This window comes from Brachyhypopomus gauderio, chromosome 1 (assembly GCF_052324685.1).
Source record: "Brachyhypopomus gauderio isolate BG-103 chromosome 1, BGAUD_0.2, whole genome shotgun sequence".
NCBI classification, from domain to species: Eukaryota; Metazoa; Chordata; class Actinopteri; order Gymnotiformes; family Hypopomidae; genus Brachyhypopomus; species Brachyhypopomus gauderio.
In genome coordinates, this window is record NC_135211.1 from 6,812,073 (window position 1) to 6,839,192 (window position 27,120).

Genomic DNA, 27,120 nt, shown 5'->3' on the forward strand with positions numbered 1-27,120 from the left:
AGGGTCTGGGCAGCTGCGGAGTGAGTGGTCAGTGCCGAGGCAGCAGTATCTGGGTGAGACGTCTTTCCAGAAGGTCACGTGGTCACGTGAAGAAACAACAAGCAGATGGGAAAAAGCATACGGCAGAATGGAGCAGGTAGATGTGTAGAAAAACATCTTCAAACGGTCCCTGCCAAGAATCTGTAATGAATACTGTAATGACAGGGCCTGTGTTTTGGGCTCTCTGGGGTGGTGGGGCATCTCTTACAGGGACTGAGTGAAGCGTTTATCTACCGTGATCTACCGTGAGCCCGCTTGACCCCAATCTACAGACACGTGGCTCCTCACAGCACACGACGTGCATGTGCTCGTGTGTGTGTGCCCGTGTATGTGTGCTCGTGTGTGTATGTGTGTGTGTTGCAGAGTCTCATCTTAGAGATTATAACAGAAAAACAAGCATTCATTTCTACTTAGCAACATGATCTGTGGTCCCAGGAGAACTAAAGCTCATTAGTCTTGCAACATCAGAGTCATGGAATCAACATCTGAATGGTGAACATGAGCACCAGGGTCTTGTTGGTCCCTCAGAGGAAACGGAGAGATGCTCCAATCCAGAATCCTGCAACAGTCTCCTAGTTTAGTCCGGAATTTGACTGTAGATCCTTTAATATACTTCAGCTAATTACTACTATATTTCAAAGAGAGATGAAATCCTATGTAGCCACATTCCACACTAACATTTAAAAAATGAAATGTCTTACATAATATGACAGTGATAATATTATATTGCACACTGAATGCAGCAGACTGGGACGGCCTGCCCTGGTGCAGTGTGGGAAAAGTAAGAGGAGTTCTCCACTCTTGCCCAGACCCCAGCCCACCGAGACCACCCTGGACACACAGGGGAGGAAAGATGTCTTAAAAGCCCTTCCAAAATAATGCGCGCAAACACTGCGGCTGTCTAGCACAAACAGAGGAACGAAGCAATGAAAGAGATCAATAGAGGGTGTGTGTGTGCATGTGCGCATGTGTGTGTACAGGTGTGTGTGTGTGTGCACGTTTGTAAGCATTTGAGGGCAGTTTCAATCACAGGAGGACCAGGGGATTTGTCTTCAGATTTGGTCAGAAGTAAGAGTGAAGTGGTTCTTTCTCAAAGAAGAGAATCAAAGTTAAACGAGAGGCACCTCTTACGCGGCCGTCTGAATGGAGACCGGGCCGGGCCAACAGGCTTGCAAACGTGCACTTAGAAACCACACGTAAACCGGGCAGAGAGCGTGGCGTGATTTTTATTTCAGATTTTTCAAGAGGGAGAGCGTAAGAGCGATAGTGTGCGTGTTTGCGTGTATGCTTTGTGTGTGTACGTCGCACGGATGAAGTGGGAGATAGAGAGAAAGAGAGAAAGGCAGAAAGAGAGGGAGAGAGAAATAGGGAAGGAGAGATACCGAAGATGAACAAGCAGGACTTGATTCTTGGTCGCAGTGGCCCAGTGTAGGCCGGCGAGGGCGTTAATATTAAAACGGGCCGATGTGGCTGTAACATGACTCACCCGCTTTGACTTGTGCGCAAGTACCTGACACCAAACTGCTGTCCTGTTAATAAGTACGGAGACATTTTCGAATGAGGTTTAAGAATTGCACATCAGCCCGTAAGGTTTATGGCCTCATGCGTCTGCGGGCTCCCTAGGCAACTGCACAGCCAAACCAGCAGTGTTAAATATACACCAAACATTACTCCTGTAGCGTTTAATCTCAGCCTTCTGACTCCGGCTTGATTCATTTCGACTCCGTACGACTCCGTGGTGAACAAGCGCCTACAGCTGCGCGGACAGACGCTAGCCTCTAGACACGCAGGCTCTCCACGTGCACCAGGCACTGCTGCAGGACGCTGATAGGCTTTATGGATGTGATGCGTTGGCCCGCGCTGAATGCATTAGCTGGTTGTAATGTATAATAATTAAAGCTCCGTGCCTGTGTCGGGTTTGAGCGAGGGCATTGTGGTGGTGCGCCGGCCCGCACCTCCACCCACCCCCCCGCCAGGTCTGAACCAGCCCTGCGGGAGATTCCATTACTGGCGGACCCCTGAGTTCTAGGCCCGCGGAGCAGAACTCTGACTCAGAGCACGCACACCACAGAGCTATATTATGCTGTAGAAAATAGACTCCTCCAAAACAGATTTGCCAACAATCAAGACCCCCCCGGAAACCCCCCCCCCCCCCCCCTCAGCTGGGCTGGGAGTCGTGGCGGACCAGAACCAGATGAAAGTGGCGGGGGGATTTGTTTCTTCCTTTGTATTGGTATTTTTTTTGCACCCGCCCCCCTCCATATATGATTTCAAACCTCTCGACAAGAAAGAGCGCAATCATTTTGATTATAGAGAACCACTCTGCTTTTAAAAGGGAAAGAAAAGAAAGAGTGCAGGGGAGTCCGAGAGAGAGAGTCGGAGAGAGAGAGGGGAGATAGAGAGAGAGAGAGGGAGGGGAAAAGAGAGGTGGGGGAAAGAGGGAAACAGAAATAGAGATAGCTAGAGGCTGGTTTTGCTTCCTGGCTCAGACACACCACAGGAAGAACTGTGTCTGCTGGTATGATGTTAGGACACGGATGGATGGTGTTGGTGGTTGGTGGTGATACCATGGTGTTGGTGGTGATACCATGGTGTTGGTGGTGATACCATGGTGGTTGGTGGTGATACCATGGTGTTGGTGGTGATACCATGGTGGTGGTGGTGACACCATGGTGGTGGTGGTGATACCATGGTGTTGGTGGTGATACCATGGTGTTGGTGGTGATACCATGGTGGTGGTGGTGACACCATGGTGGTGGTGGTGATACCATGGTGTTGGTGGTGATACCATGGTGTTGGTGGTGATACCATGGTGGTGGTGGTGATACCATGGTGTTGGTGGTGATACCATGGTGGTGGTGGTGATACCATGGTGTTGGTGGTGATACCATGGTGGTGGTGGTGATACCATGGTGGTGGTGGTGATACCATGGTGGTGGTGTTGGTGGTGATACCATGGTGTTGGTGGTGGTGGTGATACCATGGTGTTGGTGGTGATACCATGGTGTTGGTGGTGATACCATGGTGGTTGGTGGTGATACCATGGTGTTGGTGGTGATACCATGGTGGTGGTGGTGACACCATGGTGGTGGTGGTGATACCATGGTGTTGGTGGTGATACCATGGTGTTGGTGGTGATACCATGGTGGTGGTGGTGATACCATGGTGTTGGTGGTGATACCATGGTGGTGGTGGTGATACCATGGTGGTGGTGGTGATACCATGGTGTTGGTGGTGATACCATGGTGGTGGTGGTGATACCATGGTGTTGGTGGTGATACCATGGTGGTGGTGGTGGTGGTGATACCATGGTGTTGGTGGTGGTGGTGATACCATGGTGTTGGTGGTGATACCATGGTGGTGGTGGTGACACCATGGTGTTGGTGGTGATACCATGGTGTTGGTGGTGATACCATGGTGTTGGTGGTGATACCATGGTGGTGGTGGTGATACCATGGTGGTGGTGGTGATACCATGGTGTTGGTGGTGATACCATGGTGTTGGTGGTGATACCATGGTGGTGGTGGTGATACCATGGTGGTGGTGGTGATACCATGGTGTTGGTGGTGATACCATGGTGGTGGTGGTGATACCATGGTGTTGGTGGTGATACCATGGTGGTGGTGGTGATACCATGGTGGTGGTGGTGATACCATGGTGTTGGTGGTGATACCATGGTGGTGGTGGTGATACCATGGTGGTGGTGGTGATACCATGGTGTTGGTGGTGATACCATGGTGGTGGTGGTGATACCATGGTGTTGGTGGTGATACCATGGTGTTGGTGGTGGTGGTGATACCATGGTGTTGGTGGTGATACCATGGTGTTGGTGGTGATACCATGGTGGTGGTGGTGATACCATGGTGGTGGTGGTGGTGATACCATGGTGGTGGTGGTGATACCATGGTGGTGGTGGTGATACCATGGTGGTGGTGGTGATACCATGGTGTTGGTGGTTGGTGGTGGAGGCTGGGATCAAGGCTGGGGAGGTAGAGGTGGTGTTAGGGTGGAGCTGAGGTTGGGGTGGTAGTAGGGTTGGCGTAGATGGGATGGCATTGAGGATGGCTGATGGTTTTGTAGGTACTGCAGCTCTGTGGGTTGGTTAGATTAATCGTTTTTTTAAATGCCTGAGTGCTGTTGAAGTCTAGTATTATTGATTTACCCCAGTAAACAAGTAGAACAGTAAACAACAAACAAAACACAGGTCTGTAACTGTAGTGCTGTGTAGGGGTGGACACATCTGGCATCTCCTTGAAGAGCAAGATGAGTTCAGTTCACCATTTATTGAGGCAATATTCATATTCCCTACTATTTCATAGAGACGTACATGCTTTCAGTGAATCTTTCAGAACATGACTGGTGAAGGAGAAAGCCTTCTTATCTCTGTAACGTCAAGCTCAAAACAGCTGAATTCATTTATCTGGCAAAGTGAGTCTTACTTCTGAAGAGAATCTTTAAATGAAGTAATTGGGCGAAAAAACTCAACAGATCTAGAGAATATTTCATTAGATTTCATAGACGTCACGCAAGCGTATGGGTGTGTGTGTGTGTGTGTGTGTGTGTGTGTGTGTGTGTGTGTGTGTGTTAATGCCCCCGTGCCCTGTTGGTTTCTTTCCCCTCCTGGTGTCTTACCCCTCTTGATGAGCTGGACGCTGGCTTGTCTTCTCCCGTTCCCGTTCTCCACGTAGCAGGAGTAGTTGCCTGCGTCTGCTTCCTCCATAGAGTCTATAGTCAAAGAGATCGCCACTTCCTGCTCCCCCAGGTGCTCTCGCAGGGTCCTGGAATAACAGAGGAGAGACAACCCTGCTCAGCATGGCTCAGCACAGCAGAGTGAGAAACTGTAATGTTTATTAGCACAGAGAGGAACTGTATTGTTTATCAACACAGAGAGGAACAGCACTGTTTAACAGCAGAGTGAGGAACAGCGCTGTTTAACACAGTGACTGTATATATAATGGACGGTACGTCGCCGTTCACTCCCATTGTGAACTTTTGAAGCCACCAAGATGGCCGCACGGACACCGCCATCTTGGATGCACTTGTGCAGTAGATGAAAATTGGAGCCAGAGCATGCGCATTAGAACCAGTAGGCAGGACAGTATCTCCGCCAGAGACCGTATCTCCGCCCCGACATTCGTTAGGATACGCCCACCAGTATAGACACTTTTGACGTTTTACAAAATAAACAAAGGTAAAAGGTTTTAATACTGCTGTCGAGAGTTTTGATGTTGAGCGCGTTCACGTTTGAGCGTCTGGTATTAGATGTCAACCAACGCAGCTATTAACTGTCAATCACCTTATCGCCACACCCCTTTAACTAACACTTAATAACTTCTATAAAAGCTGTTTAACGTAGAGAAAAACACTGGGAGAGATACTAACACAATGGGGTCTTATAGAATTGACAAAATATAATTGCTCAAAAAACTTATTTTACGTGTAATAAAAATTCAAAGTTTCTCGTCCGGCCCGTTTACTTACATGGGAATGGGCGGGGTTAAAAGTTGTACTGCAGCCAGCCACTAGAGGGCAGCTGACTAACGGAGGCTTCACTTTTCATTCGTGTCGTCCAGTCCACTTATATATACGGTCTCTGGTTAAACAGCACAGTGAGGAACAGCGCTGTTTAACAGCACAATGAGGAACAGCGCTGTTTAACAGCACAGTGAGGAACAGCGCTGTTTAACAGCACAGTGAGGAACAGCTCTGTTTAACAGCACAGTGAGGAACAGCTCTGTTTAACAGCAGTAAGGAACAGCTCTGTTTAACAGCACAGTGAGGAACAGCTCTGTTTAACAGCAGTAAGGAACAGCTCTGTTTAACAGCACAGTGAGGAACAGCTCTGTTTAACAGCACAGTGAGGAACAGCTCTGTTTAACAGCAGTGAGGAACAGTGCTGTTTAACAGCACAGTGAGGAACAGCGCTGTTTAACAGCACAGTGAGGAACAGCGCTGTTTAACAGCACAGTGAGGAACAGCGCTGTTTAACAGCAGTAAGGAACAGCACTGTTTAACAGCACAGTGAGGAACAGCTCTGTTTAACAGCACAGTGAGGAACAGCTCTGTTTAACAGCAGTAAGGAACAGCACTGTTTAACAGCACAGTGAGGAACAGCTCTGTTTAACAGCACAGTGAGGAACAGCTCTGTTTAACAGCACAGTGAGGAACAGCACTGTTTAACAGCACAGTGAGGAACAGCTCTGTTTAACAGCAGTGAGGAACAGTGCTGTTTAACAGCACAGTGAGGAACAGCGCTGTTTAACAGCACAGTGAGGAACAGCGCTGTTTAACAGCACAGTGAGGAACAGCGCTGTTTAACAGCAGTAAGGAACAGCACTGTTTAACAGCACAGTGAGGAACAGCTCTGTTTAACAGCACAGTGAGGAACAGCACTGTTTAACAGCACAGTGAGGAACAGCACTGTTTAACAGCACAGTGAGGAACAGCACTGTTTAACAGCAGTAAGGAACAGCACTGTTTAACAGCACAGTGAGGAACAGCTCTGTTTAACAGCAGTAAGGAACAGCTCTGTTTAACAGCACAGTGAGGAACAGCTCTGTTTAACAGCAGTAAGGAACAGCACTGTTTAACAGCACAGTGAGGAACAGCTCTGTTTAACAGCACAGTGAGGAACAGCTCTGTTTAACAGCACAGTGAGGAACAGCGCTGTTTAACAGCACAGTGAGGAACAGCTCTGTTTAACAGCAGTAAGGAACAGCACTGTTTAACAGCACAGTGAGGAACAGTGCTGTTTAACAGCACAGTAAGGAACAGCACTGTTTAACAGCACAGTGAGGAACAGCACTGTTTAACAGCACAGTGAGGAACAGCTCTGTTTAACAGCAGTAAGGAACAGCTCTGTTTAACAGCAGTGAGGAACAGCACTGTTTAACAGCACAGTGAGGAACAGCTCTGTTTAACAGCACAGTGAGGAACAGCACTGTTTAACAGCACAGTGAGGAACAGCACTGTTTAACAGCACAGTGAGGAACAGCTCTGTTTAACAGCACAGTGAGGAACAGCTCTGTTTAACAGCAGTGAGGAACAGCACTGTTTAACAGCACAGTGAGGAACAGCGCTGTTTAACAGCACAGTGAGGAACAGCGCTGTTTAACAGCACAGTGAGGAACAGCTCTGTTTAACAGCAGTGAGGAACAGCACTGTTTAACAGCACAATGAGGAACAGCGCTGTTTAACAGCACAGTGAGGAACAGCGCTGTTTAACAGCACAGTGAGGAACAGCACTGTTTAACAGCACAGTGAGGAACAGCGCTGTTTAACAGCACAGTGAGGAACAGCGCTGTTTAACAGCACAGTGAGGAACAGCGCTGTTTAACAGCACAGTGAGGAACAGCTCTGTTTAACAGCAGTAAGGAACAGCACTGTTTAACAGCACAGTGAGGAACAGCTCTGTTTAACAGCACAGTGAGGAACAGCTCTGTTTAACAGCACAGTGAGGAACAGCGCTGTTTAACAGCACAGTGAGGAACAGCGCTGTTTAGAGAGCAGAGATGATGTCTGTGGTCAGGCCGTGCCGGTGCAGTATAACTGTAATGCACTCCAACATTCCAGGACTGGCAGGAAGTGTATTAGCCTGAGTGAGTCAAAGTGAGGTCATAACTGTCCACTTCAAAGGGTAAACGCTTTAGCTAATGAACTGCTTATTGTACTATGGCGTCGGGCTGCAAGAGAGGGAATATATGCAGCGTGGTGCATGGAGATAAACGTGCCGTCGTGGTCCAGACAATACGACATGGCCGACACCCACACCCGTGAAGTCCAGTCATTACTCCCAAACCTGTAAATGGGTGAGAATATCGTTGAGACACTTGAACAGAAGACCGCGGCGTGCGGCCTAACGATCAGTACAGAGATAGCACAGCCTTTTCCTGCAGTGTGGAGGATTACTCTGTAATGAGGTTTGGAGGTGAAAAAAAAAGACTTGCTTTTCTTAACCGTTACTATGGAAACCAAGTCTGGTTAGGGAACGAGAAAAACAGTATTCTATAAAGTGAAAGAAGCTCCTCTCTGTTATTCTGTCTCCCAATATCCCACCATCTATGCGTCTAATGCTTCCTATCTCCTCATGCTGCTCCTTCTCAATCTTCCTCTCCTCTCTCTGTCTGTCTCTCCCTCCATCCCTCTCCCTGTGTCTCTCTCCCTTCCTCTCCCTGTCTCTCCCTCCCTCTCCCTGTGTGTCTCTCCCTCCCTCTCTCCCTCTCTCCATCACATTAGGTCCCATTTGCTGGTATTTCTGCTGTCACCAAAGCTCCTGATATGGTGTGGGGTGCTAATAACGCAGGACAGTTAAGTGTCAGGGAGCGGCGGGATCGTACGTCTGCGTCCCCAGAGGACACTCCACTGCGTTTAATAACGATTAATCACTCACGCCACTGCTACGGGCGCGCTGGGACTAAATCAGACCTATTATGGCGGTCCTGTTGTGGCAGGAGCACTAATAATGGCTGAAACGTGGAGCTGCTCGTCAGGGCCTGCTGCTGGTCATGACTGTGTGTGCTGACCCAGGATCAGCCTCTCTTCATAAAACCCTAATCTATTATAGAGGAGGCGCAGGGAGCAAACTGACCCGAGTGGCTCAAAAGTGACGTTTTTCAGCTCTGTGTGGGCTAGGTGGTGGGGGTAAGTGGAGCGGGAGGTGGAGTTGTAAGGAGGAGGCGGAGCTTTGCGTCAGTTGGCTGTGACACCTGTCTTTGAGTGACAGCGTTAGTCCTAAGAGAGTCCTAAGTCCTTTTACTGTCATGCTCCTCCTAATATTTTCTCTCTCACATATACACACACGTGCAGAAAGACACAAGCGCAGTAACACACCAAACCACAGTGAAAACCAAACACAAAATCTGACAAAAAAATGACCTGAATTCATCAACGTGCAGAGTAGTAAATGTTTGACAGTTCTGTGCTGTGTTGTGCCGTTTGTGTGTTTTCTGGTGTGGTTTTGTAACCGTTAGAGAGAGACAGAGACAGAGAGAAAGAGAGACAGAGATAGAGAGACAGACATAGAGGGAGAGACATACACACGCCATAGAAACCACCGAGTTTCATACAGAGAAGAACCCTACAGCTATAAATCAAGATATTCCACATCATGGATACAGTCCTTTCAGTTCAGGCTTCAATAACACACACACACACACACACACACACACACACACACACACACACACACACACACACACACACACACACACACACACACACACACATATGAATCAAACAGTATCAATTGAGGTTTCGATGGCTGTCTGAGAAGTGTCATCATGAATGGAGAATGAGGGGGTTTGGACAACAGAGGAGAATGAACGGAGGATAGTGGAGGAGAGAAGAACAGAGGAGAATGAACGGAGGATAGTGGAGGAGAGAAGAACAGAGGAGAATGAGAGGAGGATAGTGGAGGAGAGAAGAACAGAGGAGAATGAGAGGAGGATAGTGGAGGAGAGAAGAACAGAGGAGAATGAGAGGAGGATAGTGGAGGAGAGAAGAACAGAGGAGAATGAGAGGAGGATAGTGGAGGAGAGAAGAACAGAGGAGAATGAACGGAGGACAACAGGAGAAACAACAGGAAAAGAAGGAGCAAGAATGAAGGAGAAAGGAGGAGAAGGAGAGCGGAGGAAAGTTTGGGAGCTGGAGGCGGGGCTTCGATGGCGTCTGAGTGACAGGAGCGTAACCAAGCGTAACTGTGACCGCGGCGTCTGGTGTCCAGCTGGGCACAGGGCCGTGACCTCCAGCTGCAGACTCTAGCCAGGCAGACGGTGTCGGGGAAGGAGGCTGGGGGACAGACACCGTCCACTGGGCTCAGAGACCGGCCGCACGGGCTGGGCGTGTGCTGATAACCCAGACAGGGTCCTGGAGGCTACGCAATCTACAAATTCCAGTAGTGGAAGGCGGAGGGAGTTTAATGAATGCAGTTCACTCTGCAACACACACACACACACACACACACACACACACACACACACACACACACACACACACACACACACACACACACACACACACACACACACACACACACACACACACACACACACACACACACACACACACACACACACACACACACACACACACACACACACCTGTCTTTTCCCAAATATAGCCAATCTGTCAACCTGTCAGTCAACATAAAAATGCACTCTACCTCAATCAACACTTCCTCTGCCATTCCAGTACCTTTCTCCCTCCCTCCCTCCCTCCCTCCCTCCCTCCCTCCCTCCCTCCCTCCCTCCCTCTCTCCATCTCTCTTGCTCTCACGCCTCTTCCACTCCCTCCCTCCTACTGCTTCTACCTCTCTCTCTCTCCCTTCTTCCTGTTATTCTCCCTTTTTTTCTCTCTCCATTCCCTCTCTTCTCTACCCTTTCTTGCCATCTTCTCTCTCTCTCTCCCACACCCCTCCCCCCGCCCTCAATCGTCCTTTCTCTGGTCTATAATTGGCCGGATTTTCCCCGGGGCCTGTGGGTAAGGTTGCCGCTCTGCTGCCCTAAGCCTTGCTGGCCTAACAGAGATATGTTTCTTAAATGTCACTCCATTGAACGACTCATTTTCTCTGTCTTCTCGCTGCCTGTCTGACCCTGTGTTGGTGTTAACCTTTGCATTAGCTTTCATTTTCTGAACGTCAGGAACAATGTGTATGTGGGAGGGGGTGGTGTGTGTGTGTGTGTGTGTGTGTGTGTGTGTGTGTGTGTGTGTGTGTGTGTGTGTGTGTGTGTGTGTGTGTGCATGCATGCATGCATGTGTGCGTAGCTAATCATATAGTAAGAATACCATAACTGCACAAACATATAGCAAAGGATTTTAGTTTTGTCTATTTTCTTTTTAACCACTGGCTCAAGTTTGGCATCAGAGGGAGCAGATGCGATCTAAAGACTTTAGATGCTACTGCTCACTGCAGTCCAGAGTCAGGACAGTCGCATCATTTCCTGTACTGCCGAAAAGGGACATTAGATGCTGAGTAATCATGAAGACAGACAGATACCAGGGGATGGTGAGACGGATCAGACCCGGCGCACCAGGGGATGGTGAGACGGATCAGAGCCAAGATATCTTTTTATTTCCTCCGGAGTCTCTGTCTAGTTCTGCATTGTACTGATGACATGAAGTTAAGATGCGTTTCTTGTTCCTCTAATGCTTGACAGATTTCTCGGTTGTGAATGTTAAACACAAAACCGTGTTGCATAGATAGTTGTAATATGAGTTGTAGATTGAACTGTTTCTGCTCATTCAATGCCATGCACCCTGCTGGTCTTCTCTTAGCTGGGTGGGTGTGTGTGTGTGTGTGTGGGGGGTGGTCCTATTTATTGGGCTGCATTGTACAGTGTTACAGTGTGTGCAAATTCACAATAAGCTGAAGAAATGATGTTGATGGTTGACAGTATACTGTGTTAATGGTGATTTGCCAGAACTGCTGGCATTTGTTGGTTAATCATAGCTGAGGAGATAGAAGGGCTCTGGGCGATTTGATGTTGTCACAAATCACATAACCTGTCATGTGACTTAAAGTAACAAGTGTGACACCCTCCAAAGTAACTAGACAATACTGACTACAGAGTTAATGGACTGATCTGTGATCAGATTCAAGAGGTCTTCACTTCAAGCCAGAGTTCTAGAATGAGCCTAAAATGTTCTAGAATGAGCCTAAAATTCCATCTGCATTTGATCAGGCCCTGGAATGACCACGGCTCGGTTCCTGACCCTAGGCATTTGAACCTGTCAGAACTGTGTGTCTTCAGTGATATCACGCTGTGATAAAGACTGCATGCCCACCCTGCATTATTAATCATCAGGATAAAACATTGATGACGATCAGGAGACGAGCAGGAATCTCTGACTGGCTCCTGTAAGCCGTCTCTCAGTAAATGTGGCCTCAACCCCAGCAGGGAAAGGGAATATTGGCACGACCACCACAAAATGTTTGTCACATCACGCTCTGCTTGTTAAACGTCAGAAATGATCTCCCCACGGCTTCATCGTGCAGCGGAAAAAGCATTTACATAAGAACACTGTGTCTATGTACACTGAGCTAACCGAACAAACCGATCACTAATTCAGAGACGGAGAAACAAACACACAAGCCACAGCCGAAGTTGTGGATTTTCTCTGATCGTACCACATCTAATGTGCTGGTTTATGGAGCCGCAGTGTACCGCTGACGCTCATAAATTATCCATCCAATGGGTTTCTGCCTCATGCATTTAGTAATGGCCACTGTGCAGCTGGGTCGCCTCATGAAAACCACTGGAGCGCTTGTGCCTTCACTAATGACCCCTTGACCACTGGTAGACCCAGAACACAGCCACGCTGGCTGCCTAACGATGAATTATGAAATGCCATCTACATTTCTGAACACCACCCTGCAAAAGTGTTATGGAATGCTAGTAATATTTATAACGTTTTGTTTCTTGGAAAAAAAAAATCATATTTTTTATTACGGGTGGAAAAACAAAATTACAGTCACTGGTCCCTGTGCAATCCATTTAAACATAGGCATGAGCTCCTGAACAGCATACTGTAAAGGCTGTTACACCGCTACACTGTTAGGGAGTCACAGTGTCAGTGATGGTGTACGCCACAGTGTTAGTGGGTGTTCTATTGGGTATTGGGTGTCACAGTGAGACTTAGTGTTCTATTGGGTGTCATAGTGTTAGTGGGTGTTCTATTGGGTATTGGGTGTCACAGTGAGACTTAGTGTTCTATTGGGTGTCATAGTGTTAGTGGATGTTCTATTGAGTATTGGGTGTCACAGTGAGACTTAGTGTTCTATTGGGTGTCAGTGTTAGTGGGTGTTCTATTGAGTATTGGGTGTCACAGTGAGACTTAGTGTTCTATTGGGTGTCATAGTGTTAGTGGGTGTTCTATTGAGTATTGGGTGTCACAGTGAGACTTAGTGTTCTATTGGGTGTCATAGTGTTAGTAGATGTTCTATTGGGTGTCACAGTGTTAGTGGGTGATCTATTGGGTCTCACAGTGTTAGTGGGTTTTCTATTGGGCGTCATAGTGTTAATGGGTGATCTATTGGGTCTCACAGTGTTAGTGGGTGTTCTATTGGGCATCATAGTGTTAGTGGATGTTCAATTGGGTGTCACAGTGTTAGTGGGTGTTCTATTTTATGTCAGTGTTAGTGGGTGGTCTATTTGATGTCAGTGTTAGTGGGTGGTCTATTTGATGTCAGTGTTATTGGGTGGTCTATTTGATGTCAGTGCTAGTGGGTGGTTTAGCTTATGTGAACACTTTGACACATGTGGACCAACGCGGCCTACAGGTGACCAGCCACAATGCTTCGGCGAAACAGCGACATGGCCATGTCAGAGAAGAGGAGAAAATGTGCTCACTTGATCTCGCTCTCTCGCACGTGGCTCTCGTCAAGGTCCTCGATGAACTTCTCGCCCTTCATCCAGTAGATGAGCGGGCTGGCGTCACCGCTGTAGCCGAAGAAGGCCCGGCACGTGAGGTTGACGGAGCTGCCTGTGGGGAGGAAGAGCACAGGGTCACGGCTGGCAGCCCAGATACACACCGCAACTGTATTGGGGGTGTAGGAGATCCGTGCTTGTCTGTGAACAGATACTCATGGGTGGAGGTGATGTTTACTTCATGTAAGAACAGTGGCTCTGATTAGCACCTAACGGTACCTCACAGCTCTGATCAACACCTAACAGTAGCTCATGACCCTTAATTACACCTAACAGTGACCCTCATTAACACCTACAGTACCCCATGATCTTAACACTTAACAGTAGCCCATGACCCTGATTAACACATAACAGTACCTCATAACCCTGATTAACACTTAACTGCACCTCTCGGCCCTGATTAACACATAACCGTAGCTCATGACCCTGATTACCACCCAGCAGCAGACCTAATTAACACCTAACTGCATGAGGTCCATGTGCAGGTTCACGCAGCAGTACTAGTCCCAGTCCCTCACTAACTCTCCACTGCTTCAGCTGTTAACTCCAGCTGCTACGTAGAGTCATCTTTCCCTTAACTGCACGCATTGCTGCTTGTGTTAGACACCCTTCTCAGAGTGGCCACATTTAAGCCCCACTAGCAAAACTAATTACAGATTTAACAGAACTTTATGTAAGAGGTGCAGCCTGAACCGAAGTACACACGGCCAACCGAGAGCAACCAAAGGGCAGTGCGAGCTGTGGGGGAACGCAGGGGAGAAAGCAGTGCTGGGGGGGCAGTGCGGAGTGAGAGGCAGTGCAGAAGGATCCACATGAAAGCTTCCTGATGGGGGGCCGGAGGGGGGATAATCTGCACTGGAGGGCTTGCTGGTGTCTGCTGGGGTCAACGCTAATGTGGTGGAGCTCACACGGAAAACAGCACCATCGCTCACCTCTGACCCAATCCGCAACGCAAAATGCATCAGGCAGCTGGGGTGTGTGTGTGTGTGTGTGTGTGTGTGTGTGTGTGTGTGGGTGTGTGTGCAGCTGTTTTGCTGTCCATGGCACATATGTGCTTTAAATAAACCACTACTGCAGCAGCACTGCAAGATTCAAAAACAGAAGGAAAGCAAACACACACACACACACACACACACACACACACACACACACACACACACACACACACACACACACACACACACACACACGAACACAAGCACAAACCAAGGGGGCATACCTGCACATTCTTGGACACATGAACACATGCACACAGGCACGGGTGTGCACACACATACACACAGGCACACGCGCACACATATCGACCCCACATATTACAAGTTCCCTCCCTTCTAGTGTTAAAGGCAGCAGAGCTCGAAATTGCTCATTATAGCCTTTCCCGGACAGCAGTGACCTAACCTTTATACATAAACTGCTCTCAGGTCAGTCTCCCATTAGCCTGTCGCAGTGTAGGAATTGGATCAGGTACTCAGTGACTGTGCTGAGATCAGTCATTGTTCAGCCTCAGTGTAAGGGCAGAAGCAGGCACACTGAGGCTTTACACACTGAGATCAGGTGTTATTCTGCTCTCTCACTGACCAGCGACGGAGCTACAATGGAGGATTTGTCAGCCTGATGTCCAGAAAGTGGGGCTGGGTTAGTAAAAATACACTGAATAGAGAGATGGAGAGAGAGAGAGAGAGAGAGAGAGAGAGAGATAAAGAGGAAATAGAGAAAGAACTGAATAGAGAGACTGAGAAAGAAGCAAAAATACATTAACATGTAGAAGACAGCCAACCGTCAGTTCAAATTAGCCCCGCCCAGGGGCGGAGCCATGGACCGTGCTGCTTATCTCCCTGTTCATCATGTGCCTTTTTTGGGTTTTTTTTTTTTTTTACGACCCTCTGCTGGGATTAGCATGTGGGACACAGCTCGCGCTCTCTCTGGGGACGGCTCTCTGACAGGGCGCGCAGGGTGCTGTGCATTTGGTATTCCACCAGCGAGATTAGTACAGTCGAACAGCTACAGGACGGCCGTCCCGCGACACGCGAACACGCCGCGCGTTCATTCTTTATTCAGGATCCTGTCGCATTTCCCCACCGTCTGCGTCCTCCCCGCCGATGTGCGGAGCGACCCCGGTACCGTGCACCTGCCAGACGGATCCACCTGTGCCGTCACGGTTCCCCTCCCCGCCTCCCTCGGCAGGACTCGCTCCAGGTTAAATGAGTGTTGTTCTCAAATCTGCATCACTGCAGGTGTCTGTGGAAAGGCCCGGAAGCCGGCATGGGTGCAGTTCTGCTCCAGGCCACCAGAGGTCCCCGCAATCCCATGAAGCATAAATGCTGTCTCGCTCACAAACAGAGGGGCTGCTGTGTGACCCCACAGTACTGTTAAGTACTGTCCAACTACAGACGGCTACAGTGTGCTGTGGAGGTTTCCTTCACTGTGGGGTGGGGTGCACGCATGTCCTTTATGGAGTGGATGACATCCAGACTGCTGGCAAGCCTGCTGTTTCTAAATAAGGACGGATTTACTTCCTATCAGCTAACTTGTGCCTGTGACAGGCTGTAGACTGTTAATTCACTGTTAATTAATGAAACACAGTCAGTTTTGTTTAGAGGTAGTCTTTCTCTTTATGAAATAACCTAATAACTAAATAACTAAAACGTGTGCATGTATGGGGAGATTCCTCACAGCGCTAAGATGTCAGATTTGTTGACTTCACACTCTCAGATGTTCCACATGGTAGCCCAAAATGACAACAGGAAGTGCCCCCCCCCTCCCACCAACCCCAAACACCCAACACCCAACCCCCATCCACCACTGCAGAAACTCCATCCCCATCAGACCCACCACCGCACAAACCCAACTCACTCCTGGAGAAACTCCACCTCCATCAGACCCACCACTGCACAAACTCCACCTACTCCTGCACAAACTCCACCCCCATGAGACCCATTCCACACAAACCCCACCCACCCCTGCTCCACACCTATAACTCAGTGGAAGGACAAACCCACCCAGAACCTTTTGTGTTATCGAGCCACTCAGCCACTAATGGCCTCCTGGTTTTATATGCACCCACACGCTGATTACTGTTCCCAGATCAGCCCTAATGAAAAATAAGTCGGCAAAAAAGGACAAGAGCTGGTGGCCATGCCAGGAAACTCTCCTTACTTATTATCTGTGAGTGTATTTCTGCACGCTTTTTCATGGTTCACGACACGTTTGTTTTTGCTACACTGGGCTGAGCCCAGGGAGAGCTGGGTAATGAGCCGATATATTGGCCAGTTGTGTCTGAGGAGGCATCACGTTCACGCAGGTGGGAGGGGGCCAGCGGGTGGCGTCTGAGAGCAGGGGTCAGACTCCCGCTCCCGTAGTGACCTCCACCGCTCTGCGGGTTTGACTCCTGATGGGCTCCGGCGGCCGTTCTCGGTCGAAAACGAACGTCGTTAACAGCCAGACGGCTGCAATTTGGTTTAATCCAGACCCTTGGCCTGGGCGGCCGTGGCCTAATGCGATTGTCAGCTCCCGCTCGGCACACTCTCTTATCTCCCCTGCCATCCTTCAGCTACCCGTCTAGTCCCAGAGAGGGAGAGAGAGAGAGAGAGAGAGAGAGAGAGAGAGAGAGAGAGAGAGAGAGAGAGAGAGAGAGAGAGAGAGGAGGAGAGAGAGAGAGAGAGAGAGGAGTGAGTGAGTGGTGGGGTGGTGTTGTGAGGTGTGGTGGGGTGTGATGGGCAGTGCTGGCAGATGCCCCAGTAGTTGAAGTGGAAGCTAAAAGCCGGGAAGACACACGGGCAGATCTGAAAACCACCAGAGATGTTGGAGAGAAGAGGATTACATTCAAATGAGCAGCTCTGCTCCAAGTGCAGACTTAACAAACACACACAAGCCCACTCACGCCACGCTCTCCCCAGCAAATCAAGGAGAGAGAGAGAGAGAGAGAGAGAGAGAGAGAGAGAGAGAGAGAGAGAGAGAGAGAGAGAGAGAGAGAGAGAGAGACTTGAATATGTTAAAGTATATTAATTTTCTGAAACTGAACTTCCAGTGCTTTGGCAATATTGTGATTCACACAGTCATGCCAATAAAGCCATCTTGATTTGACTAGAGAGAAAAGAGAAAGAGAGAGAGAGGAGAGGGAGAGAGAGAGAGAGAGGGAGAGTTGCATACATTTTTTTTGGACAAGAAATGTGGGATCAATACAAATCCTAATAGCTTGTATGTCTCAGAGGGAGAGAGGGGAGGAGGGAGAGATATATAGGAAAAGAAGAAAAATGGAGAGAGGAAGGGAGAGGGAGAAAAAGGAAGAGACACAAAGAGAGAGAGAGAGAGAGAGAGAGAGAGAGAGAGAGAGAGAGAGAGAGAGAGAGAGAGAGAGAGAGAGAGAAAGATGAGTCTGCAGCAGTTCAGTCTACCATATCAGCATATCATCAAAACAACGAGGTCCTTAGAAAGGCTTTATGTATTCATTTTCGGAAGCAGTTTTATGAAATTTCCCCCACCGTCATATTTCACCCGTTAACCACGCCACTCTGACGCCACGCTGGGGAATCGTCTCCACGCTGCATTAATTGCACGCTGGAGTCAGGCTGGGGTTGTGGGAGACCGCATCACCACTGCTGACATGATGTCACAGTGTGAGCGACTGCACAGCAAAGATGCAGTCGCAGCACAACTCCAACACACACACACACACACACTCACTGTCCAGTGCGTTAGGTAACCTCACAGGTGATTTTAGGAGTGTACGTTTACAGACAGTTGCCCTTCAGACAGACACCCTTACCCCTAACTGTTTTCACTCTGTAAACATCATTTGGCTGTCGGAGGCGTTAACGCTGACATGACAGTAGATGTTGGGTTGGTGCAGCTTTATCGGGTCCAGCAGCGGTGGAGGCGTTTTCCTACGCCTGGGTTTCACCGCGGGGCAGAGTGGACCGTCCCAAAACATCCTGTCAGCATAACAAAGTGCTGCAGAAGGCTTAGAGGACGACCAACACAAACCTGACATGACCAGGCTGGTACCAGAGACGGCCGTGTGTCACTGTGTTAGTGGCACGATCGCTACCTGGACCTGGACCGGTCTGTAAACAGAACTTTGGATTCGTCGCTGTCAGGCAAACCCGCTCAGAGTGCGTGTGCAGTGTGTGTGAGGCCCCACTGCAGGGGGTGAAATGTACGCTAATAACACACTGTGTGTGTGTGTGTGTGCGCTTCACACACACAGCTGTAGGAGATTAGATGGCAGGTAGGCACCCAGGCGAAGGCGTGTGTTGCAGTGCCCAGAGCACCTTGGCATGGTGCCCGGCTGGCACTCGCAAACACAACACTGCTGTCTTCTGCTCCCGTTTCCACTGAGAAAGCCACTCCACCCTGCCCCGCAGAGCACGCTAATCAACACGCTAACTAGCATGCTAGGCAGTACGCTAACCAGCACTTCAACTAGTACGCTAACCAACCAGCATGCTAACTAACAAACCAACAAGCACAATAAAAAGTCCAGAATGCAATCAGCAAGGTTAATTAGCACACTGACCAACATGCTAACTAACATGCTAACCAGGCACCCTAACTAGCGTGCTTCCACCAAACATCTGCACCCCCCCGCGGAGTCCTCAGGCTCATTACCCCAGTCACCCTGTGGGTGGCCTCGCACGGCATCCTGGGAAATTAAAATCACAATAATTCAACATTCCGTCCAGCGATCACGATTTAGAACAGTTGGCTGCCATGATTAAAACTCACACTGAGGAGCCTGCAGGGAGCCCTCGCATCTCCACAATGTGCTTAACTATGATCACAACGGCTTTAACTCTCGCAGCCACTCCGCGTCCTAATGCACCAAATATGGGTAGAGCAATAAGGAGCGTTGCATCCTGGGAGTTCTGCTTACTAACAAATAGCGCGGCATTATTTGCTCCTAATCTCCGGCCCAGACCCGTCTTCCATCTCTTCCTCCTGAACAGCACAGAGTAAAGCACAGGGCTCTCGCGCTGCAGATGATCGGGAAAGAACGAAAATAATTGGCTTTCTTTAACCCCCCACAGCCACCCCACCCCATCTCTCTCTCTCTCTCTCTCTCTCTCTCTCTCTCTCTCTTCCTGTTTAATAGGGACCACTGTACAGGATGTGGCAAAATTAGATCAACCAGCAGAGTGGAGAGCGATCGCTTAGAGAGTTGTTGGAGTTTACTGGAGAGAGAAAGAGAGAGGGGGGGGAGTGAGGGTAGGGAGGGAGGGAGAGAGAGAAGGAGGGGATAGGGAGGGAGAGAGAGAAGGAGGGGGTAGGGAGGGAGAGAGAGGGAGGAAAGAGGGAGCACTGACACAGTATTTGTCCTAAATGTACCCAAAGGATTAACTGTCAGAGAGAGCAGAGTGTGCTGAAATGATCCTCTGGTTTATGTTGCAGTGATAGTTGAGCTCCGTTACTTTTGCAGAGTCTTGCTGTTCCCCTGCACGTCAGCCCAGAAGAACTGGTCCACTTCCGGTCCGGCTTGGTCTGTACCCACAGTCCAGACATTATATACCTCCTACATTATTGGGAAGGTCCTGTCTTGGCCAGCTAGGACATGTCTGGGTGTGTCTCTCTTGGAGACTAGGAGCATCTCTTTTTGTGATCAGTGATGTCTCTCTCTGAGATAAGGGGTGTCTCTCTGAGATCAGGCACCTCTCTCTAGAAGACCACACCTCTCTGAAAGGATATGTCTCTGCCCGGCCATAAATGCCCACATGAGCAACAGAGCAGCAAAGTTAGTCAACAGAGCCCGTCTGGCTGCACTTACGGCCGCCCTGCTCCCTCTATCTGACTCTCCCTCCCTCTCTCTCTCTCTCTGCCTCTCCCTCTCTTTTTCTGCGTCTCCTCCTGTACTCAGTCCCCCCCCCACATCTGCCAGGTATCCCAGGAGGTCCGCGTGTGCAAACCCGCAGACAGTCAGTGCAGATGTGAGCATGTGCAGGAAGTGCACCAGCACCAGCCGGAGTCTCCCAGTGAGACGGCAGCTCCGCTCACGTCAGGCCGCGTTAGAAACCCGCGGGGAGAGAATCACGCACTGCAAACAAGCCTTGATGAAAGAGGCCAGGGAGCTCCGACTAATGGGACATGAGAAGAATGAGGATCGCAAACAATTCACGTGTTCACCTATTCTGAAGCCTGTGTGCTGTAGACGTTTTGAGGGGAAGATTCTCAATACAGCCACGAATCCTCTTAGGCATTGTACAAATGATTTATGCCCATTCCTGCTGGTGGACATCTATCTGTGTGCAGAGAGAAGTTCACTGCAGCTTCTCTACAGTTACATTACCAACAGCCGCAGTATTCCAGTTATACTACTGCAAGGAGCGTCACTACAGTTAGAGTACTGCAGAGTGCTTCACCACAGCTGCAGTACCACAGTGAGCTTCACTACAGTTGCAGGAGCAAGGCTACAAAACTATACAGCTATAGTACTGTAGCAAGAGAAACCACAGCTACAGCATCACAGCTGGCTACACCAACACCACTACTACAAATACACTATCACAACAACAGTACCACAGCAAGCAACACCAAAACGACAGTACCACAGCTACATTACCACAGCAGGTTACACCAAAACAACATGACTACACCACACAACTACACATCTACACCACAGCTGCAATAACAGTGGGCTACACCACAGCTACAGGACCTCAGCCACTTTCACTACAGCAGCAGTTCGACGACAGAAACACAGCAGGACACACCAAACCAACAGGACTGCTAATACAGCACCACAACCATCTACACCACAACTAGGTTACAGATACAGTACACAGCAGTTACAGTGTTACAGCTACTATACCACAGTGTGCTACCCAACGGCTTCAACTCCACAGTATGATATATCACATCTGCAATACTACAGCTACAACACCACAGACAGGTATGCCACAGTGCCATAGTGGGCTACATTACTATTAAGGTACCATTTCTGCAGTAGCACAGCAAGTTACATCACAGCTACAGTACCACAGACAGCTATATCACAGCTACAGTGCCATTTCCACAGTGCCACAGATACAGTACTGCAGTGGGCTACACATCAGCTAAAGGAACTACATTTAGAAGATCTCCTCCCAGTCCTTTCACTGGTCTCACTGAACAGACCACATAGCTATAAAATGCTCTTAATGAGAAAGATTAGCATTTTTTCAGCAAATCTCTCTCCTTCACTTTGCGTGTGTGCGCGCGCGTCTTTATGTATGCCAGGGAGTCTAAGACTGTCACATTTGTATAACAATTTAATTCCACCCACACAGCCAAAGTTTAGAGATTGTTCCTCTTTAAGGATGTGCTTCATATCCACTCTGTGCTGTGTCTGAGTGCGAGAATTCAGATAACCTTGTGCTTCCTAAAAAACAGCTTGTCTTAAAAACCTCAGACACTTAAGCTCCTTTCAATCCATTTAATTAAAACTACACAATAAATTACCAGCAATGCTATCAGGGCAAAGTAAACAAAAAAGGAAGTTAAATTACGACCTTGTGTGGGAGAGGGCGACGTTTTAAAGGGACAGCCATCCTGTTTGCATAAATCGCCAGCCAGGAAGTGCTGACATGTCAATCAGTGCCTGTTTTTTATCCCAGAATGCACTGCAGCACGTGTGTGAAGAACAAGCATATTTCATGGGAGAGAGCTCTGTGCACAGTGCAGTAATGTTCTCTGGAGTCAGTGGAGTTTTACCAAAACACAGGCAGAGAAGAACTGTAGATACAGAGAGAAGGAAAAGGGGGATACGTATGTCCTAACCACACACACACACACACACACACACACACACACACACACACACACACACACACACACACACATACACACACACACACACACACACACACACACACACACACACACACACATACACACACACACACACACACACACACACACACACACACACACATACACACACACACACACACACACACACACACACACACACACACACACACACACAAACATGGGCCAAGACCTTTTAATCTACCCTCCTGACACAGTTCTCTCTCTCTTTCTCTCTCATATGCACACACATACACAGAGTGCCTTTTATATACACAACAATAGACACCTCTCTCTCTCTCTCTCTCTCTCTCTCTCTCTCTTTCTTTCTCCCCTTCTCTCACACGCACGGTGCTTCAAAAGAGTCAAATCCATCATTTCGTTTTTTCTTGCCCCAAATCCCTGGAGCTTGGCAGATCTGGGTGTGATTGGCTGAACCTCCACTTCTACACCACAACTCCCATCCTGAACCAAGGCCTGGCTAATCACTCCTGATGAGCACCCGACAGAAAAGGAGAGGAGGAGACATACACTCCAGTTTCCAACTCCTCTAAAATCTAATATGACCGTATTTTGCCCTTTTCCTGGGACTGGACAGACACTGATGTCATCACTCCTTCTATCTGCTGTAGTCCCTCCTCTGGCGTAGGGATCACAGTCACGGGTGCCCCATCACTACCTCAGCGTTAACCTTCCACCTCCTCTCTACATCTCTTCCATTTGGACCTGGGTGTGTCCTGCTGATGAGTCTTGGACGGGTCTTTTGGGGACTCTGTGTCTTGGGTCCTGTCTGGTGACACACCCCTGCGTCCCTTAATCTAACGCTGCAGTGATCAGTGTCTCTGTGAAACTGGGCCTGTCGTGGAACATGGTGACCATGTCGCCCACCTGACTGAGCCTGACTGACCCTCAACACTCCCTCCTCTATATATATACACGTGTATGTTTCAGACCTAAATGTCTTCTCAAAATCCACAATCTTTTGTCAACTTTGTCTCCTATTTCTGACTCTCTGTCTTGACCAGGACATTAGTTGAGAAAAATTCTATTACTCTGGAAATATTACAATATATTCCACCTTAACACTGGGGTCACACTGGGGTGGTAATGGACTTCTGCTGTAGATAGCTAATGTTAACTGTGGTTAGCTGGCTAGCTAACTAGTTAAATAAGTTACTTAACTAGTTATTTATTTGTTAGTTAAGTAGCTAATATTAGTTGATTTGACAGTGTGGGAGCATAGATTCGTATGAAGGAAGATATACACACATTTATCTATATACTGTATTACACTTTTATACCAATGTAATAATACATTATGTATGTATATGTAATTGCTTGTCTGTACATTTTTGTTGGGTACAACCTAATACATACCTGACACCACAGTAATGCAGTGTGACACAGATACTGTCACAGTATGATGCCTTGTCCAAAACTCCATTACGTTCTGATATGAACCTGAAACCCTCTTAGCTAACTCCCCCCCTCCCCCACTCCTTCCTGTGATGACTGCATAGGCCACAAACACCTGCGACTGGACTCAGCACTCAGACTGGATTTCATGTATAATTGCACTTAAAAATACACAGTTGACTCAGATTCGGTACACAGCTCTCCGTATACAGGCACACCACTATAGGACTATAGGAACGGGAGAGCAGAGACTGTGGGGGACGGTTTGGGGGGGGTCAGGGTTGCCTGGGGGGTCAGGAGGGCCCGAGAACAGGGAGGACTGTGGGGTCCAGTGACTCATCGCTTTGAGGTTGAAATTTGGGCGATTGCTGCTTCACCTTTGTGATGACGCATTCCCCAGCTGTGCTATTAACCATGACATGCTACGCTTAGCGTGACAGGCTAACATCTCATCAACAAGCCCCATGGCCCCAGATCCCCGCCTCCACACGTGTGATTGGAGGATTAGGATGGGCCTTTTTCTCCCCTCATCTTTGTTTACTGTTCAGATGTCCTTGGGGGAGTCCATTTTGAGCAGGTGACTAGCAGACCATGGAGGCTTAGCAGCCTTGCTAATCTGGATGAAGACTGGAGGAACTTACCATGCTGACCCAGACAGTACGGCAGGTTAAACCAGTTAGACAGAGAGAGAATGGTGGAGAAAGAGAGAGAGAGAGAGAGCACGGAAGTGAGTGAGAGAGAGAGAGAGAGAGAGAGAGAGAGAGGGAGTGAGAGAGTGGGAAAGTGATAGAGTAAGAAGAGTGAGTGGGAGAGAAACAGAACGTGTATGAGTGTGAGGGGTCTTTTTTGAGAGTGTTTGTCAGTATTTGTTGCATGTGTTGTTTTGGGGTATGTGGGTGTCTCTTGTGGTGTTTAGGGGTAAAAGCAGGTGAGGGTGTTTTCATGTTTACCAGCCTTCCAGCTGAACCTCGAATCCCAAAGGTCTTAGGGTCTTCAAGCAGAACAATACACACACAACTCCATTTGTGCGTGTGTGTGTGTGTGCGTGTTTGTGTGGTATGTTGTTGTTGCTAGGTTCATTAGTGCACCTCTGTGGGCTATGCATTGAAAATAATGCGTAAATTCATATTTACACATATGCTTGTGAATATTTGTAACGCTCTATTTGTGACTTTGTATGAATGCGAGTCTGAATGAGCACGAGAGTGTGTGTGTGTGTGTGTGTGTGTGTGTGTGTGAATGGTTTTGTCTCCATGAGGCTTTCCTGTCGACAGTGTCAGTAATTCAGTGCTTTCAGCACTTTCACACACTCGGCTTGTGGCTTCATTAAAGAGATTAAAGTTCTTAAAGTTCATTAAAGTTGCTTTCATGTAACTGGGTTCAGCTCCGCTGGCGTGCTGCAGGAAAACAGCGGTGTTGGAGACGAGCAGTGCTGAGATCGCCTTATTTACCGGAGTCCCCCAAAACCCACCTGCCTCCTGCGGGTTTGGCTGTCTTCCACGGGCTGAGAGGACGCGTGTGAATTAAAGGAGTGAGTCATGCTAGAGAAACAGGCAGTCGCAGAGAGACAGTGTGTGCGTGTGTGTGTGTGTTTGTGTGTGTGAGTATTTGTCCGTGTATATGTGCATGTGCATATGAGTGCGTGTGTGTGTAAATGTAAAAGTGTGTATATGGGCATGCGCATATGAGTGTGTGTGTGTGTGTGAGATTATGAGCTAATCCTGTGTGTATTGCGTATAGCGCAGTAAGATGTGCCCCACCCCAGACCTGCAAAAGCGCCTCCGCTAGGCAGACACCTGGTAAAACAAACAACAGCTCGCAATGCTGTAGATTCCAGCAGGCGTTTACAGCTCATTAGCAGCCCAGCCTCTCTGAACAGGGGAAGGGAAATTCACCCAAACCCTTCGCACGGGGACACGGAGAGAGACGGAGCAGCCCGGCACGGACTACGGCATACTGTGGTAGGAAGAGAGATGGGGAGAGGAGGCGTGGAGGGGAGGAGGACATGATAGGAGGAAGGGTAAGGAGATGGAGAGGAGAGAGGAAGAGGAGACATGAAGGTGGATCAGCAGGGTGGGTAGGAAGAGGGTCGTGCCCAACCTGGGAGAGGAGCCAGAGTGGCTGGACCAACATCACACGACCCAAAGCACCGAGGCAAGGAGCAGGAGGGGACACCGCGTGCCAGAAACGCAGGCAACCCCCACACCCCTCCCCCCACCAGCCCGGGTCAGCTCTGAAGTCTCACCCCCCTCCGGCCAAAATGAACAGATCAATGGCACAGTGGAAGTACCAGAGCCAGACAGAGAAGGAGAGAGGGAGGGAGAGAATTTGAGAGAGAGAGAGAGACTGTGGGGACTTCTGAAACACCAGAAGAGTTTATCTATATGTAGTCTGTCCAGAGGTTATATATAGTTGTTGTTCCCCTTTGTATGATACTGCATATGTATTTTAATTATTATCAAATTTATTTATTAGCAGTTCAATTATTACATTTATTAATTAACAGTTCTGTATGTATCTTTTCATTGTTCTATGTTATGGATATACATGCATATTGATACTTTATGTTTACATTGATGTACAATTTATTTATTTATTTTTTATTTACTTATTTATTTATCATTTTTATATATGAATGCTTTGACAATACAAATGTGAATTTGTCATGTCAATAAAGCAACTTGAACTTGAACTTGAACTTGAGAGAGAGAGAGAGAGTGAGAGAGAGAGAGAGAGAGAGAGAGAGAGAAAGAGAGAGAGCAGGAATGAGTCTGAGAGAGAGAAGGGGAGAAGCGATGAAGGAGAGAGAGAGAGTGAGTGAGAGAGAGAGAGAGAGAACAGGAAAGAGTTTGAGAGAGAGAAGGGGAGAAGAGATGGAAGGAGAGAGAGAGAGCAGGAAAGCATGGCAGAGAGAGAACGAGGAGGAGAGAGAGTGAAGGAGGGAGAGAGAGAGAGAGCAGGAAAGAGTGGGAGAGAGAGCAACAAAAGAGTCTTTCAGACCAAGCTGAAGTGAAAGCTAATATATGCAGTGTTGAATGCATTTGATCCTGTGTTACAGTAAATGACCTTGGGAGAGTCGAGGTGTGATGTGAAACTGTCTGAATGAAAATCTAATGTCACAACTCCAGCAAGGTGTTGTCACAGTTCCACATAGTGAGGAGAGATGCTGGAGAGAGAGAGAGAGAGAGAGAGAGAGAGAGAGAGAGAGAGAGAGAGAGAGAGAGAGGAAGAGAGAGAGAGAGAGAGAGAGAAAGAGAGAGAGAGAGAGAGGGAGAGAGAGAGAGAGATGAACATCAGGGTTTGGTGTAATGGTCTGATGGTGTGTAGATTAATGGGATTCTAACTATAGAGCACTGTTAAAACAAAAGGTGCAATGTTCTAAACCACTGCGGCCGTAAGTTCATTTACATATAACACATTTGGTATGAATATTTTATGCATAATCACAATCCTTAAAACAGTC

The 27,120-nt window shown here is 48.4% G+C and overlaps 1 protein-coding gene across 5 annotated transcripts in view; it reads right to left on the minus strand.

The window, feature by feature from the left end:
- The window catches only part of il1rapl1b (interleukin 1 receptor accessory protein-like 1b), a 310,446-nt gene that overhangs the window by 20,953 nt on the left and 262,373 nt on the right, over positions 1–27,120 (minus strand). For all 5 annotated transcript variants that reach the window (XM_076972391.1, XM_076972239.1, XM_076972313.1 and 2 more), the window contains exons 7-8: positions 13,386–13,518; positions 4,672–4,817 (exon numbers count right to left, since the gene is read on the minus strand). In XM_076972391.1, the coding sequence (XP_076828506.1) occupies positions 4,672–4,817; positions 13,386–13,518 (279 nt within the window). The remainder of the gene's footprint in view (positions 1–4,671; positions 4,818–13,385; positions 13,519–27,120) is intronic.